Source organism: Chiloscyllium plagiosum, unplaced genomic scaffold, assembly GCF_037043375.1.
Source record: "Chiloscyllium plagiosum isolate Xiang-an unplaced genomic scaffold, Cpla_swu_hap1 HiC_scaffold_36, whole genome shotgun sequence".
In the NCBI taxonomy this organism is placed as follows: domain Eukaryota; kingdom Metazoa; phylum Chordata; class Chondrichthyes; order Orectolobiformes; family Hemiscylliidae; genus Chiloscyllium; species Chiloscyllium plagiosum.
Genome location: NW_028270174.1, coordinates 1768740 through 1782114, shown reverse-complemented (window position 1 = coordinate 1782114; position 13375 = coordinate 1768740). Strand labels below are relative to the sequence as shown.

The 13375-nt window shown below is 41.5% G+C and overlaps 1 protein-coding gene across 9 annotated transcripts in view; it reads right to left on the bottom strand.

Annotated features, from left to right (window-relative positions):
• LOC122539553 (sodium/hydrogen exchanger 9B2-like) overlaps window positions 1-13375 on the bottom strand; it is a 187908-nt gene that overhangs the window by 39685 nt on the left and 134848 nt on the right. For all 9 annotated transcript variants that reach the window (XR_015753290.1, XM_087979851.1, XM_087979849.1 and 6 more), the window contains one exon: window positions 5709-5815. Coding sequence is in view for 8 of the 9 variants with exons in the window: in XM_087979851.1 (XP_087835977.1) it covers window positions 5709-5815 (107 nt within the window). In the remaining variant the exon portion in view is untranslated. The remainder of the gene's footprint in view (window positions 1-5708; window positions 5816-13375) is intronic.

Sequence of the window (13375 nt, the reverse complement as noted above, 5' to 3'; positions counted from 1 at the left end):
CTTCAGACTGATTCTATTTCTAAAGTGGGATTCAAAGAATCTTACATTAATTTATGCAGCTTTTGAGCAAAATAAAATGTAAGTCTGCAAGTACGAGTTCACCCCACAAACTATTTGTGTGTGCATGCAGGGGAGACAGAGTGAGTGTGAGCATGTGGGTGTGTGGGGTGTGTGGGGGGGGGGGGGGGATGTGCGTGTCTGTGAGACATTGTGAGTATAATGAGGTATAAGTCTGTGAGAGGGTGCATTTGTGGGTGAGAGTGTGGGGGATGTATTTGTGAGCGTATGAGTGTGTTGTTCTGTAGGAGCTTTTAAAAAAGTTCTGGAATTTACATATGAAAGAACGAAAACTAACATGGTCATTCTAAAAGATGAAGACCAAACAAATAATCCAGGTTTTCTCAATATATCACTTCAGTGGCATCTCATGTAATCTTTTGCTATAAATTCTGTGTCATATGACCTTATATTCCACAACCATCTGATGAAGAACTACTTCCGAAAAAACTTGTTGGACTATAATCTGGGGTTGCGCGATTGTTAACTTTGTCCACCCTAGTCCAACACAGGCACCTCCAAATCATATTAAAAATACAAGGAGCTAATGAGCAGTTTATTCCCAAAATAAAAGTAACAAGATAAATACAAGTTTTAACACACCTAGGTTAATCATACAAGTCTGTCCACTGATTTGGACAAGAAGCAAATTAGTTGATACATGGTACTCTTGATCCAGAAATTGAATAATGTTTCACCAAACAACCAAAGTTGTATGGTGAATTTAACCTGAGTATTGCTGAAGAAAAGACATTTTGTCAAAGCTTTTCATCTTGCACGCATAAGGATAATCTAAGAAATACTGTATGATAGGAGCGCACTAATCAAGTAGACTTTGATTGCTAGAGGCATTGCCATGAAAAATGGTTCAGTTCAATGACTGGCAGTTAATTGCCAAGCTTTTTTTAAAATCCTAAACCAGGCAGGTTGGCTCTGATTGGTTAGGGCAATGCCCTGAGAAATGAACTAGAGTGTGCCTGTTATCTATTTTGTTGAGTTGAAACAGATGCAGTCCATGTACATGATCTTTCTGCCTGCAATGAACATGGTTCTGTATATTAATGTATAAAGTCTCCAGCATACACACGTTTGCAACACTGCGAGCTCAAATGACAATCTGAAATTGGTTCAGCAAATCTCTTCACTGACTCGGGGTTATTTAGCAATTGTTGTCCAATTGCAGAATCATCGCTAGTATTGGACATATTGTTCTAAGTTTTATAAGAATGGCTGGTTGGGTATGGTCAGCTTTGCAAAAATATGTCTTTTTCAGCAATGTTCAAATTGAACAACCTTCTTGTTGTTCTGATGGTGCTGTGAATTTTACAAACAATAAGGAATAGGTATCTGTTTTAATTGCAAACTACTCCTTTGGCATATTCATGGTGATCTGCTAAACTGAAATAAGTAGGGTCATTGCGACTGTAGTAAAGCATACATAGCCTCAGTTTGTTCATCATAATCATGTCTGGACATTCTATTTAGACAACACTGACAATGTAGTTACCATCCAATCTAAGAAAAATTGTATTGGGATTAAATCAAAGAGTTATAGACTATTTCTAAATATCAACATTGCTCACTAACTCACCAGGTAGGAAGACTAAATCTGGACACAATATTCTAAACTGGACCTAGCCAAAAACTTGTACAGGAAAGAGTAGCATAGTTAATTACATACTGAATGAATGGGCTTAAAAATCCACTATAATTTAGTTGTTGCTTCACAACATTGGTTAAGAACCGTTCAATAATAATGCACTACAATGTCCCTCTGACTTCAGTTCTTTTCTTTGAAGAACGTTCACATGTTAAACATTTGTCCTGTCTAGGTACATGACACTCTACTTGCCAATGAACAGGCCCAATCATCTAGTGCATTTGGATCTAACTGTAGTACTAAATCATCTGCCACAATTCTGTTACAATTTTAAAAAGTTTTCAAATCTGCAGTAATTTCTCCAAGACATATATCTAGATTGTTACCAAAAATACTAAACTGTAAAGATCCTAATACTAGTCCCACAGGTTACTTGTCCCCAGATAGATCCAAATCAACCACTTTCTGCAGTGAAGTACACTTGTGTGGACACTGAAGGATTCACGGTACCTCCTCCATTGTTCAACAGTCAACAAATACTCAAATAAAGTAGGCAAGAGTGAGGACTGCAGATGCTGGAAACCAGAGTTTAGATCAGGGTGGTGCTGGAAAAGCACAGCAGGTCAGGCAGCATTCGAGGAGCAGGAAAATCGGCGTTTCGAGCAAAATCCCTTCATCAGGCTCCCATTCCTGATGAAGGGCTTTTGCCCAAAATGTTGATTTTCTTGCTCCTCGGATGCTGCCTGACCTGCTGCGCTTTTCCAGCACCACTCTGATCCAAATACTCAAATAAAGATTAGAAACTGTAAAGTATTGAAGGACAAAACGCATATATTAAATTGAGCACCAACATCAAAAGAGGTTACGAAAGCGTATTATAAGTGATGCTTTGCTCCCAGAAAGGTGGCTCTATGAAACATTTCCAAAGCAAATTAATGAATGTGTATGTATTTCTTGACTCTTCCACCATGGTGAAATAATCTACTATCTGAAAGAAAATAACTACCGGCAGACAGGTTGTTTTTGTTGCTTTTCACCTCTCAGGTCCAGAATTGTGAAGTGTAATCAAAATTATCGTGCTTGGCGGTACAGCCTGCTGCCAGTACCATCACCTTCAGGAGGATTAGATCAAGTGCACACTTTCTGCATTAGGTCTGATTACATTTAAAAATTGAATGCAGAAAATTGCAGCTTGTCTTAGTTTACTCAGTACTAATACCTAATTATTTGGCTAATTGCACTTTAGTCATCATACATTAATCTATTTCAGGTATGCTTCGTACAGTGCTGACTGGCAATTATGGTTAAACTCACAAACATATATAGCGCCATACTACAATAAACTGTAGGTGTATCATTACTTTACTGCATACAAGGCAACTCCTGCTTGGATTCATCTGTTTATCACACACAGACTCTTTTTAACTTGTTTGTTGACAAAATAGCATCTAAACCACTGGTATACTGTTGAATCAAATGAGTAAAAGTAGTCAGTAAGTACACATGGTCTCTGATACACATTATTTAGGGATGAGTCATGAAAATCAACTTCAGGGCACTGTCACTGCATTTGTAGAATACAATAGTCTAAAATCAGTTAGTATTTAGGAATATATTGCTCTCATGATTCACAAACTACAAGTTGGAGAGTTGATACAGAAGGGAAACAACAGGAAGGCGAGATAGTATATAATGAAAACAGGCAGTGGAATGACATATGCACTGAAACAATAATGTAACTCATTATATGTTGACTAATATAGCAGGATAGTGCGATGCATCTTGAGTGTTTTAATTTTTTTCTGTAATTTTCAGTGTAAAAACAATTTAATTTGGAACTTGTTAAAATGTTGAACTGGTAACAACACTGCAAAGGTATCAGGGAATCTGGGACCTTGCCACCATCTTTCCAACTCCTCCATTACTGATAAATTATCAGGCTGCCTATGTGCTAGCTGGTACTGGATGAGCATAAATTTACTCCAATTAAATGTAACTGGAGAGGCCATTGACTTCCTCATTTTTCTCTTTTGTGGCCAACATCTTTGGTGAAAGCACCTGGCTATCTATCCTAGTGCCATCCTGTAGGGCTTAGTCCCAACGTTTTCTTAACATACCTCCTTAACAAAGGAGAATCAGACATTGAAAGAAAAAGAAACAAGAAAAAAGGAAATCAGATGAATTGGAGTCAAATCACGTTCAGAAAGAAAACATTTAATGAAAAGTGAATAAGAGAGACAGAACGGAAAAGCCTTTGATTCAAAATTTCCCATGAAGCATCTTGGGATGTTCTATTACATTAAAGCTGCAATATTTATATAAGTTGATGTTGAAGTTAACTGTAATACTTCGAATTGGACATTTTCAAATTTAACAATTAACTACATGAAAGAATGTGATTGAGTGGGCTAGGAATTGATTGGCATTAAGCTAATAAATGTGATGCAGTTAAAAAGGGGAAAATTATAATGCAATGGAAACGTCAATACAATAGTAATCCTGAGGCCTGGGCTAACACTCTGTGAACATGGGTTCAAATCTTTGTCCTTTAGAGGAGAAAATGTACCATCCTTACCTCGTCTGGCTTACACTCAACTATAGACCATCAGCAAAGTGGCTGATTCACTTCGAAATGGCCCAGCAAGACAGTCAGTTTAAGGGAAATTAAGGATGAACAACAAATACTGACTACCAGCGGCACTCGCATCCCATGAAACAATAAAAGACTAAAGCTGTCTCCCTTCCTAGCAGCGCTGTAGATGTAACTACAATAGACTGATTGCAGCAGTTTGAGAAAGTGGTTCACTATTCACCACTTTCTCAAGGGCAACAATGCTGGCTTTGCTAGTGAGTCTCACATCCTACTAATGGATTTTAAAAATCCTAATGTCCTATGGCAATTTTAATAAGTGATTAATATTGTAATTCAGTAAGTACATAAAATTAACGACAAGGCTAAACGCGAGATATCATTTATGTGAAATAAACAGTGGAGTGATGTAAGTCAACTAGCACATTTTAGATATTCACAACTCTCAGTGCATTTCTTAAATGCCTGAGTATGTTTGCCAAACTATTTATTATTAAGAGCATGTGCCATTTACACAGTAGTTTTCAAGCAAAATACCATTAATCATGCAATTATATCTTTATACAATTCAGTAGCCATAACATTTAAACCCGCAAAGTTGGCTTTTAAAATTAGTCATGTTATTTCTCTAAAATATATATAGCAAGACATCTTGGATGGTAGAGTTGAAAAATGTGGTGCAGGAAAAACACAGCAGGCCAGGCAGCATCCGAGGAGCAGGAGCAGAAAGGTTTATGCCCGAAACGTCGATTCTCCTGCTCCTCGGATGCTGCCTGGCCTGCTGTGCTTTTCCAGCAACACATTTTTCAACTCTGGTACTCCAGCAACTGCAGTCCTCACTTTCTCCATCTTGGATGGTAGAGGCTAGTTTGAAATAGGCAGCCAATTTTGATGTCAATCTTATGTTTACCTTTTACAACATAGGAATCAGAAAGGGCAAGCCAACAACTTCTACAGTTTAAAGAGAAGGCAAGACTAAGGTCTCAAACTTGTAGCTTATAAACAGATTTTGTGAGCAGATAGATATTCCAGAACTAAGGTAGCATGCATTGAGAAAATTTGAAGGTTGTTAATATTCTTCTGTATCTGCAGAAGAACTGCCTTATCATGATAAGAATAAAAGCAAAACACAATGAATGTTAAAGGTCTGAAATAAAAATAAAAACAACAACCGCCAGCAAAACTCAGTGGGTCTGGCAGCATTTATGCAGCGACAGAAACAGAATCAGTGTTTTGAGTTTGGACTAACACTTCTTCAGAACTGCCTCAACATGATGGTTGCTGAAGAGCTTCAGATTGTTTTAAAGCATGGGTAAAGTAACAGAATAGTTCTATATTAAATTTACTTTCATCATTAATTTGATCTTATTTCCTTTTATTAAAATGACTAACATAATGAAAGTTATATTCTTATTTTACAACATTTTCAGAAATATTAAGAACTGAACCATTTCTCCTCACCTGATCTCTGCTAGGAAAGTATCGAAGGAACAATCCAATAGCTGCTCCTGCTGCTATTCCAATTAGAACTTCAAGGAAACCTCTGAGTATATTGGAAACCATTGAACCTTCAGAAAGAAGTGGCATTTAATTAATTAGAAACCAAGAAGGCAACAAAAATAAAAGCAAAAAGACACTAGCCACATAGTATTTATAGTCCTGAAAGCACCAACTATGTTTCACATTATATTCCATACATGATTTTCTTTAAAAGACTTAATTTACGAGTTAATTCAATATAATTTATTTTTTATTCATAGGATACTGCCATTCTTAGTTAAGGAGCCCTGTGGGTCTAGAGTCACCATACATAGGTGCTTCCACATCGGCAAAAATAAAGATGGCCGATATCTATCTCTAAACAATATTTGTAAACCACGTGAATTTTTATGACACTCAGTAATGATTACATGGTCTTCAGACTTCCTTTTAATTCTAGACTTTACAGAATACAAACTTCACCATCTGCACTGATGGGATTTGTACCCATGTACCCAAAACATTAGTCTGAGTCGATGGATGAATAGTCCAGTGATATGACCACTACACCACCGCATGCATGCTCCAATACCATGCCTTTGCGAAACATTTGACAAATGGAGGATGTGAGGAGCCCAAGCTTTTGGACTGAAATACCATGGAATTCAATGAGAAATGACAGTCATACTATTTTCTCTATATATTAAATAAAGTGTTAATTTTTGGAGGATAATCTTACCCTACCTTACACTGAAGTCCTTGGGCCTTAACACAACCAGTTAACATTACAGGTTTCATAATGTACGATGCCAAAATATTTCACACCAAAGCCAATATGAGGTTTGAATGTGCCTTTTTTATCTTAGAATCATAGAATCCCTACAGTATGGAAATAGGCCCGTCAGCCCAACAAGTCCACACCAACCCTCCGAGGAGTAACCCACCCAGACCCATTCCCCTACCCTATATTACCCCTGACTAATACACATAACCTATCCATCCCTGAACACTATGGGCAATCTAGCATGACCAATTCACCTAACCTGCACATTTTTGGATTGTGGGAGGAAACCAGAGCACCCAGAGGAAACCCACGCAGACACAGGGAGAATGTGCAAGCTCCACACAGTCAGTCACCAGATGCTGGAATCAAACCTGGGTTGCTGGCGCTGTGAGGCAGCAGTGCGAACCACTGAGCCACTGTGCCACCCCCTTAGCAAACTGCAGATGCTTCAAAGTGGAGAAAAGGACAATAAAGATTTTCTGGTATTCATAAAACATACCTACTGTTAAAAGATGTACTTACAGCTAGAAGATGTGAAAATGTAATGATATTGTTGGATAATATAGTTATGTTTACTTACCTGGAATGTAGGCAATGGGAACACTGATGGATAGAATAATAGGTGAATAAATATGTAAGGTTTTGATGGAAATTCTCTGTGGAAATAGTTGTTTGGAACCTTGTTATTGATTGAATTAGTATAAAGCCTTTGCTTATGTAAAAAAGTTGGAGATGTATGCCATCTTATGGTATGTACATCTCCCATGATGCATGAGTAAATGTTTAAATAACAAAAACTAAATCTCCTCTGTTCTAAAGAGGAGATAAAGACTTATCAGTGCCTTTCAGTGCCTTGACAAATGTTTTGGCAGTATGGGAATCATGGAATAGGAAAATAAAGTACAATTGATTTAGGTGTTTAGGCACGATCATATTAAATGGAGCAAAATGAAAGGCTATATGGCTTATTCACACTCCTATTTCTTATGCTATGTAAGAGAAATCCATCCAAGAAATAGCAAATGATGGTCATCCACTCAACAGTGCTTTTTCCCCTTACTTAAGTAATCTATCATATACGTAATGTCATAGTATCATGCTGCAACTGTACAAAACGGTAGTGTGGCCGTACTTGGGGAAAAGTGTGCAGTTCTGGTCACCACCGCCCTCAGGCCCCACCCCTCCAACCGTAACAAGGACAGAACGTCCCTGGTGCTCACCTTCCCCCTACATACCTCCGCATAAACCAAATCAACCGCCGACATTTCCGCCACCTCCAAAAAGACCCCACCACCAGGGATATATTTCCCTCCCCACCCCTTTCCGCCTTCCGCAAAGACCGTTCCCTCCATGACTACCTGGTCAGGTCCACGCCCCCCTACGACCCACCTCCCATCCTGGCACGTTCCCCTGCCACCGCAGGAACTGCAAAACCTGTGTCCACACCACCTCCCTCACCTCTATCCAAGGCCCTAAAGGAGCCTTCCACATCCATCAAAGTTTTACCTGCACATCCACTAATATCATTTATTGTATCCGTTGCTCCCGATGCGGTCTCCTCGACACTGGGGAGACTGGGCGCCTCCTAGCAGAGCGCTTTAGGGAACATCTCCGGGACACTCGCACCAATCAACCACACCGCCCCGTGGCCCAACATTTCAACTCCCCCTCCCACTCTGCCGAGGACATGGAGATCCTGGGCCTCCTTCACCGCCGCTCCCTCACCACCAGACGCATGGAGGAAGAACGCCTCATCTTCCGCCTCGGAACACTTCAACCCCAGGGCATCAATGTGGACTTCAACAGCTTCCTCATTTCCCCTTCCCCCACCTCATCCTAGTTTCAAACTTCCAGCTCAGCACTGTCCCCATGACTTGTCCGACCTGCCTAGCTCCTTTTCCACCTATCCACTCCACCCTCTCCTCCCTGACCTATCACCTTCATCTCCTCCTCCACTCACCCATTGTACTCTATGCTACTCTCTCCCCACCCCCACCCTCCTCTAGCTTATCTCTCCACGCTTCAGGCTCTCTGCCTTTATTCCTGATGAAGGGCTTTTGCCCGAAACGTCGATTTCGCTGCTCGTTGGATGCTGCCTGAACTGCTGTGCTCTTCCAGCACCACTGATCCAGCACCTAACACTATGGGCAATTTAGCATTGCCAATTCACCTGACTTGCACATCTTTGGACTGTGGACTGTGGGAGGAAACCGGAGCACCCAGAGGAAACCCACGCATACATGGGGAGAATGTGCAAACTACACACAGACAGTCGCCCGAGGCTGGAATCGAACCTGGGACCCTGGTGCTGTGAGGCAGCAGTGCTAACCACTGAGCCACTTTACCACTTCCAAAACTTTGGCTCCTCCCAAAGACAAAAAGCTGTAGCATAAATGTAAGACATTTGGGTCAATTTCCTAACCATCAGAAAAGAAGAGCTATGATCTACTCTTGACACCAAAAGCTGTCTCTTTTTGTTTGTGGAATGAGCACCATGCAATAGAAGATGTCTGTAGGATCTACTTGAGGTACCTCTTTTACAGAAGAAAGCCTGGGGTACTGAAGGAAGGAAACATTACCACTTTTGGTGTCAAGGGAAACCTTCCCCACGTTCTCCCAAAATACAGCTAATGGTAAACAAGCAGCAATTGACTGGTAGTGTGTCTCATGTCCATAATAAGGGAGCAAATGAGAAATGATAACTGCGCTGAGGAAGAGTGCCAATGTACTGTTAAATAAGGTACCCAATTTAAAGAAAGGCACGTGCATTCTGCAAATACAAAACATTACCCTTTCTTCCACTTCTGATGTTCTTGTCCACAGTAAAACACTTACTCTCTCCCATTTTGGTTATTCCCTTGCAATGGTCCACATCTTCACTTCCCCAAACCCAAGAAGACCCGAGTGCTCCGGCACACAGCTGGTTTAGCCATCCAATGCCACATTTGACTGAAGCACATAAAGCAGTAATCATGTCTTGCTCTCTTCTGTTTGCCTGCTGGACAAACTTTCCCCATTCCTGAAGAAGGGCTTATGCCCGAAACGTCGATTCTCCTGTTCCCTGGATGCTGCCTGACCTGCTGCGCTTTTCCAGCAACACATTTCCAGCTCTGATCTCCAGCATCTGCAGACCTCACTTTCTTCTCTTCTGTATCACTCTTGGATTATCCTTGAAAGCAAAGAATGCTGCTAGCTTTCTTGTCAACTATAAATTGTCTGTGTAAACATAATTTCCTTGACTCAGCTATCCTCATTTCCAACAATAACTGGGAGAAACTTCCTAACTTCATACTTACTAGATGACATAATCCAGAAATCCAACCACCTGATGAAGGAACAGCACTCCGAAAGCTAGTGCTTCCAATTAAACCTGTTGGACTATAACCTGGTGTTGTGTGAATTTTAACTTTGTACACCCCAGTCCAACACCGGCATCTCCAAATCAGAAATTTGTAGGTTTACAACGGAAGCTGAGCTGATTGAATAGTTCAAAGAGATGACATAGTCAAGCTGGGAAGAATGCCTTCCTTTTATACTAATGATTTCTTTGTCCATTCTCTGTCTTCTACTTACTAAACACACTGGTTTGATCACTCTAATCCTATCTCTCTGCACGGCCTCACCGAGAACATCTTGTCTACATTAATCACCTATTGTTTTCAAGCCAATTTCTACCAAACCCCTCCTTACTTAACAACTTATTTTCTTGATCCTCATGCTAACTGCCACTTAACAGATCCTCAGTTACTGTTTCCTCTCCTTTTCAAAACTTATATCATCATTCCTGTTTTCAAAAAATAAACCTTTCTGACCTTGCCAAAATTGAAATGGCCCCAGTGCCAAAATTGAATTTGCTTACACTGATGTTCAAATGAAATCATGTGGCCTTTATAGATAGTTTGTTCTTCTAAATCTAGCTCTTTGATCACATCTGCCATAGCTTGGGATAGATTTCTGACCTATTCCAGTTCTGTGAAGCATCTTCAGATATATTTCTATATCATAAAAAGAAATACTTTCTGCCTGTCTTTCTTCTATCTGAAGTTCTCTTGTCCTTCAAATCAAGGACTTGATCAAATCAATTTTAGCTCAGGTTGACAGCAACACCTTACTGAGGTCTACACTTAAGCATTGCTATATTACAGTCAGCAACAAAACATTTCAGGCATTGTGGACCAATATATAACACCTGTACATGAGCTACAAGAACCATTTCCTAATATCTGTTTTGGCTTGAATGGTGTTTAGATTGGTCAGTTCTCTTTTAGAGTCAAACAAGTTGAGATGTCTTGGATGTTTTATGTATTTTAAGTGGGAGTAGTACATTGACAGTTGATTTCCTCCCATTCAGCCATTATTCTGAAACCAACATGATACTCAGGATGACAATAGTAAGCAGGCATGCACTCAAGAGAAAGACAGATCAATTCTTGATTAGTAAGGGGATCAAAAGTTATGAGGAAAAGACAGAAGAATTGGATTGAGTATATATCAACTATTATGCGACACCTTACATTTAATTTGCTCATTTATGTCATTAATTTTAATAAATCTGACTGATATTTGCAGCCTAAGCTAATGCTTGATTGGAGTGGTTATTTTGCCAATCAAGTCCAGGACATAATTACAGAGATTAAGGTTGCCTGCTTGACCAAAAGCTTAAATTATGTTTGGAAATCAGAACAGTACAGACAAATTGAAGTGTTGGCTAGCTTACGGAAGTGATTTAAGATGCTGAAAATGAGCAAAGTATCTAGTATCGAGCAAACAAAGAACAGTATAACACAGGAATAGACCCTTTAGCTCATCAAGCTTGCACTGACATAACATCTTTCTAAACTAAAACCTTTTGCCTCTATATGGTCCTCTATTCCCTGCTTATTCATGTATCTGTTAAGATTCCTCTTAAACATTGCTATTGTATCTGCTTCTACCACCTCCTCCAGCAGCATATTCCAGGCACTTGCCACCCTTCGTGTAAAAAAATTGTCTCTCACATCTCCTTTAAACTTTCGATAAAAGCAAATTACTGCGGATGTTGGAATCTGAAACCAAAAGAGAAAATGGTGGAAAATCTCAGCAGGTCTGACAGCATCTGTAAGGAGAAAAAAGAGCTGACATTTCGAGTCTAACTGACTCTTTGTCAAAGCAAAGCTTTGATTTTAGCTTTGACAAAGAGTCAGTTAGACTCAAAACGTCAGCTCTTTTCTCTCCTTACAGATGATTAGATTAGATTAGATTACTTACAGTGTGGAAACAGGCCCTTCGGCCCAACAAGTCCACACCGCCCCGCCGAAGCGCAACCCACCCATACCCCTACATTTACCCCTTACCTAACACTACGGGCAATTTAGTATGGCCAATTCACCTGACCTGCACATCTTTGGACTGTGGGAGGAAACCGGAGCACCCGGAGGAAACCCACGCAGACACGGGGAGAATGTGCAAACTCCACACAGTCAGTCGCCTGAGTCGGGAATTGAACCCGGGTCTCTGGCGCTGTGAGGCAGCAGTGCTAACCACTGTGCCACCGTGCCGCCCACTGCCAGACCTGCTGAGATTTTCCAGCATTTTCGCTTTTGGGTCCTTTAAACTTTCCCCCTTTTATCTTACATCTATGTTCGTGAGTAATTGACTGTCTTATCCTGGGTAAAAGCCTTTCGTTGTCCGTCCATACCTCTCATAATTTTGTAAACCTCTCAGGTCGCCCCTCAGCCTCCATATGTTCAAGTCAATACAGACAGAGTTTGTCCAATCTCTCCTCATAGTTAATACCCTTCAAACCAAGCAACATCCTGGTTAATGTTTTCTGTAGGAGAAAGTGAGGACTGCAGATGCTGGAGATCAGAGCTGAAAAATGTGTTACTGAAAAAGCACAGCAGGTCAGGCAGCATCCAAGGAGCAGGAGAATCGACATTTCGGGCATAAGCCCTTCTTCAGGAATGAGGAAGGTGTGCCAAGCGGGCTGAGATAAAAGGTAGGGAGGAGGGACTAGGGGGAGGGGCGTTGGGAATGCGATAGGTGGAAGGAGGTTAAGGTGAGGGTGATACGCCGGAGAGGGGGTGGGGGCGGAGAGGTCGGGAAGAAGATTGCAGGTCAAGAAGGCGGTGGTGAGTCCGAGGGTTGGGACAGAGATAAGGTGGGGGAGGGGAAATGAGGAAGGTGGAGAAATCTGCATACATCCCTTGTGGTTGGAGGGTTCCTAGGCGGAAGATAAGGCGCTCTTCCTCCAGGCGTCGTGTTGCCATGGTCTGGCGATGGAGGAGGCCAAGGACCTGCATGTCCTTGGCAGAGTGGGAGGGGGAGTTAAAGTGTTCAGCCACGGGGCGGTTGGGTTGGTTGATGTGGGTGTCCCAGAGGTGTTCTCTGAAATGTTCCGCAAGTAGGCAGCCTGTCTCCCCAATGTAGAGGAGGCCACATCGGGTGCAGCGGATGCAGTAAATGATGTGTGTGGAGGTGCAGGTGAATTTGTGACGGATGTGGAAGGACCCCTTGGAGCCTTGGAGGGAAGTGAGGGGGGAGGTGTGGGCGCAAGTTTTGCATTTCTTGCGGTTGCAGGGGAAGGTGCCGGGAGTGGAGGTTGGGTTGGTGGGGGGTGTGGATCTGACGAGGGAATCGCGGAGGGAACGCTTATAGGGGAGGGGAGGGAAATATATCCTTGGTGGTGGGGTCTGTTTGGAGGTAGCGGCAATGACGAAGGATGATACGATGTATCTGAAGGTTGGTGGGGTGGTAGGTGAGGACGAGTGGGGTTCTGTCCTGGTGGCGATTGGAGGGGCGAGGGTCAAGGGTGGAGGAGCGGGAAGTGGAGGAGATGCAATGGAGAGCATCGTCAATCACGTCTGATGAGAAATTGCGGTCTTTG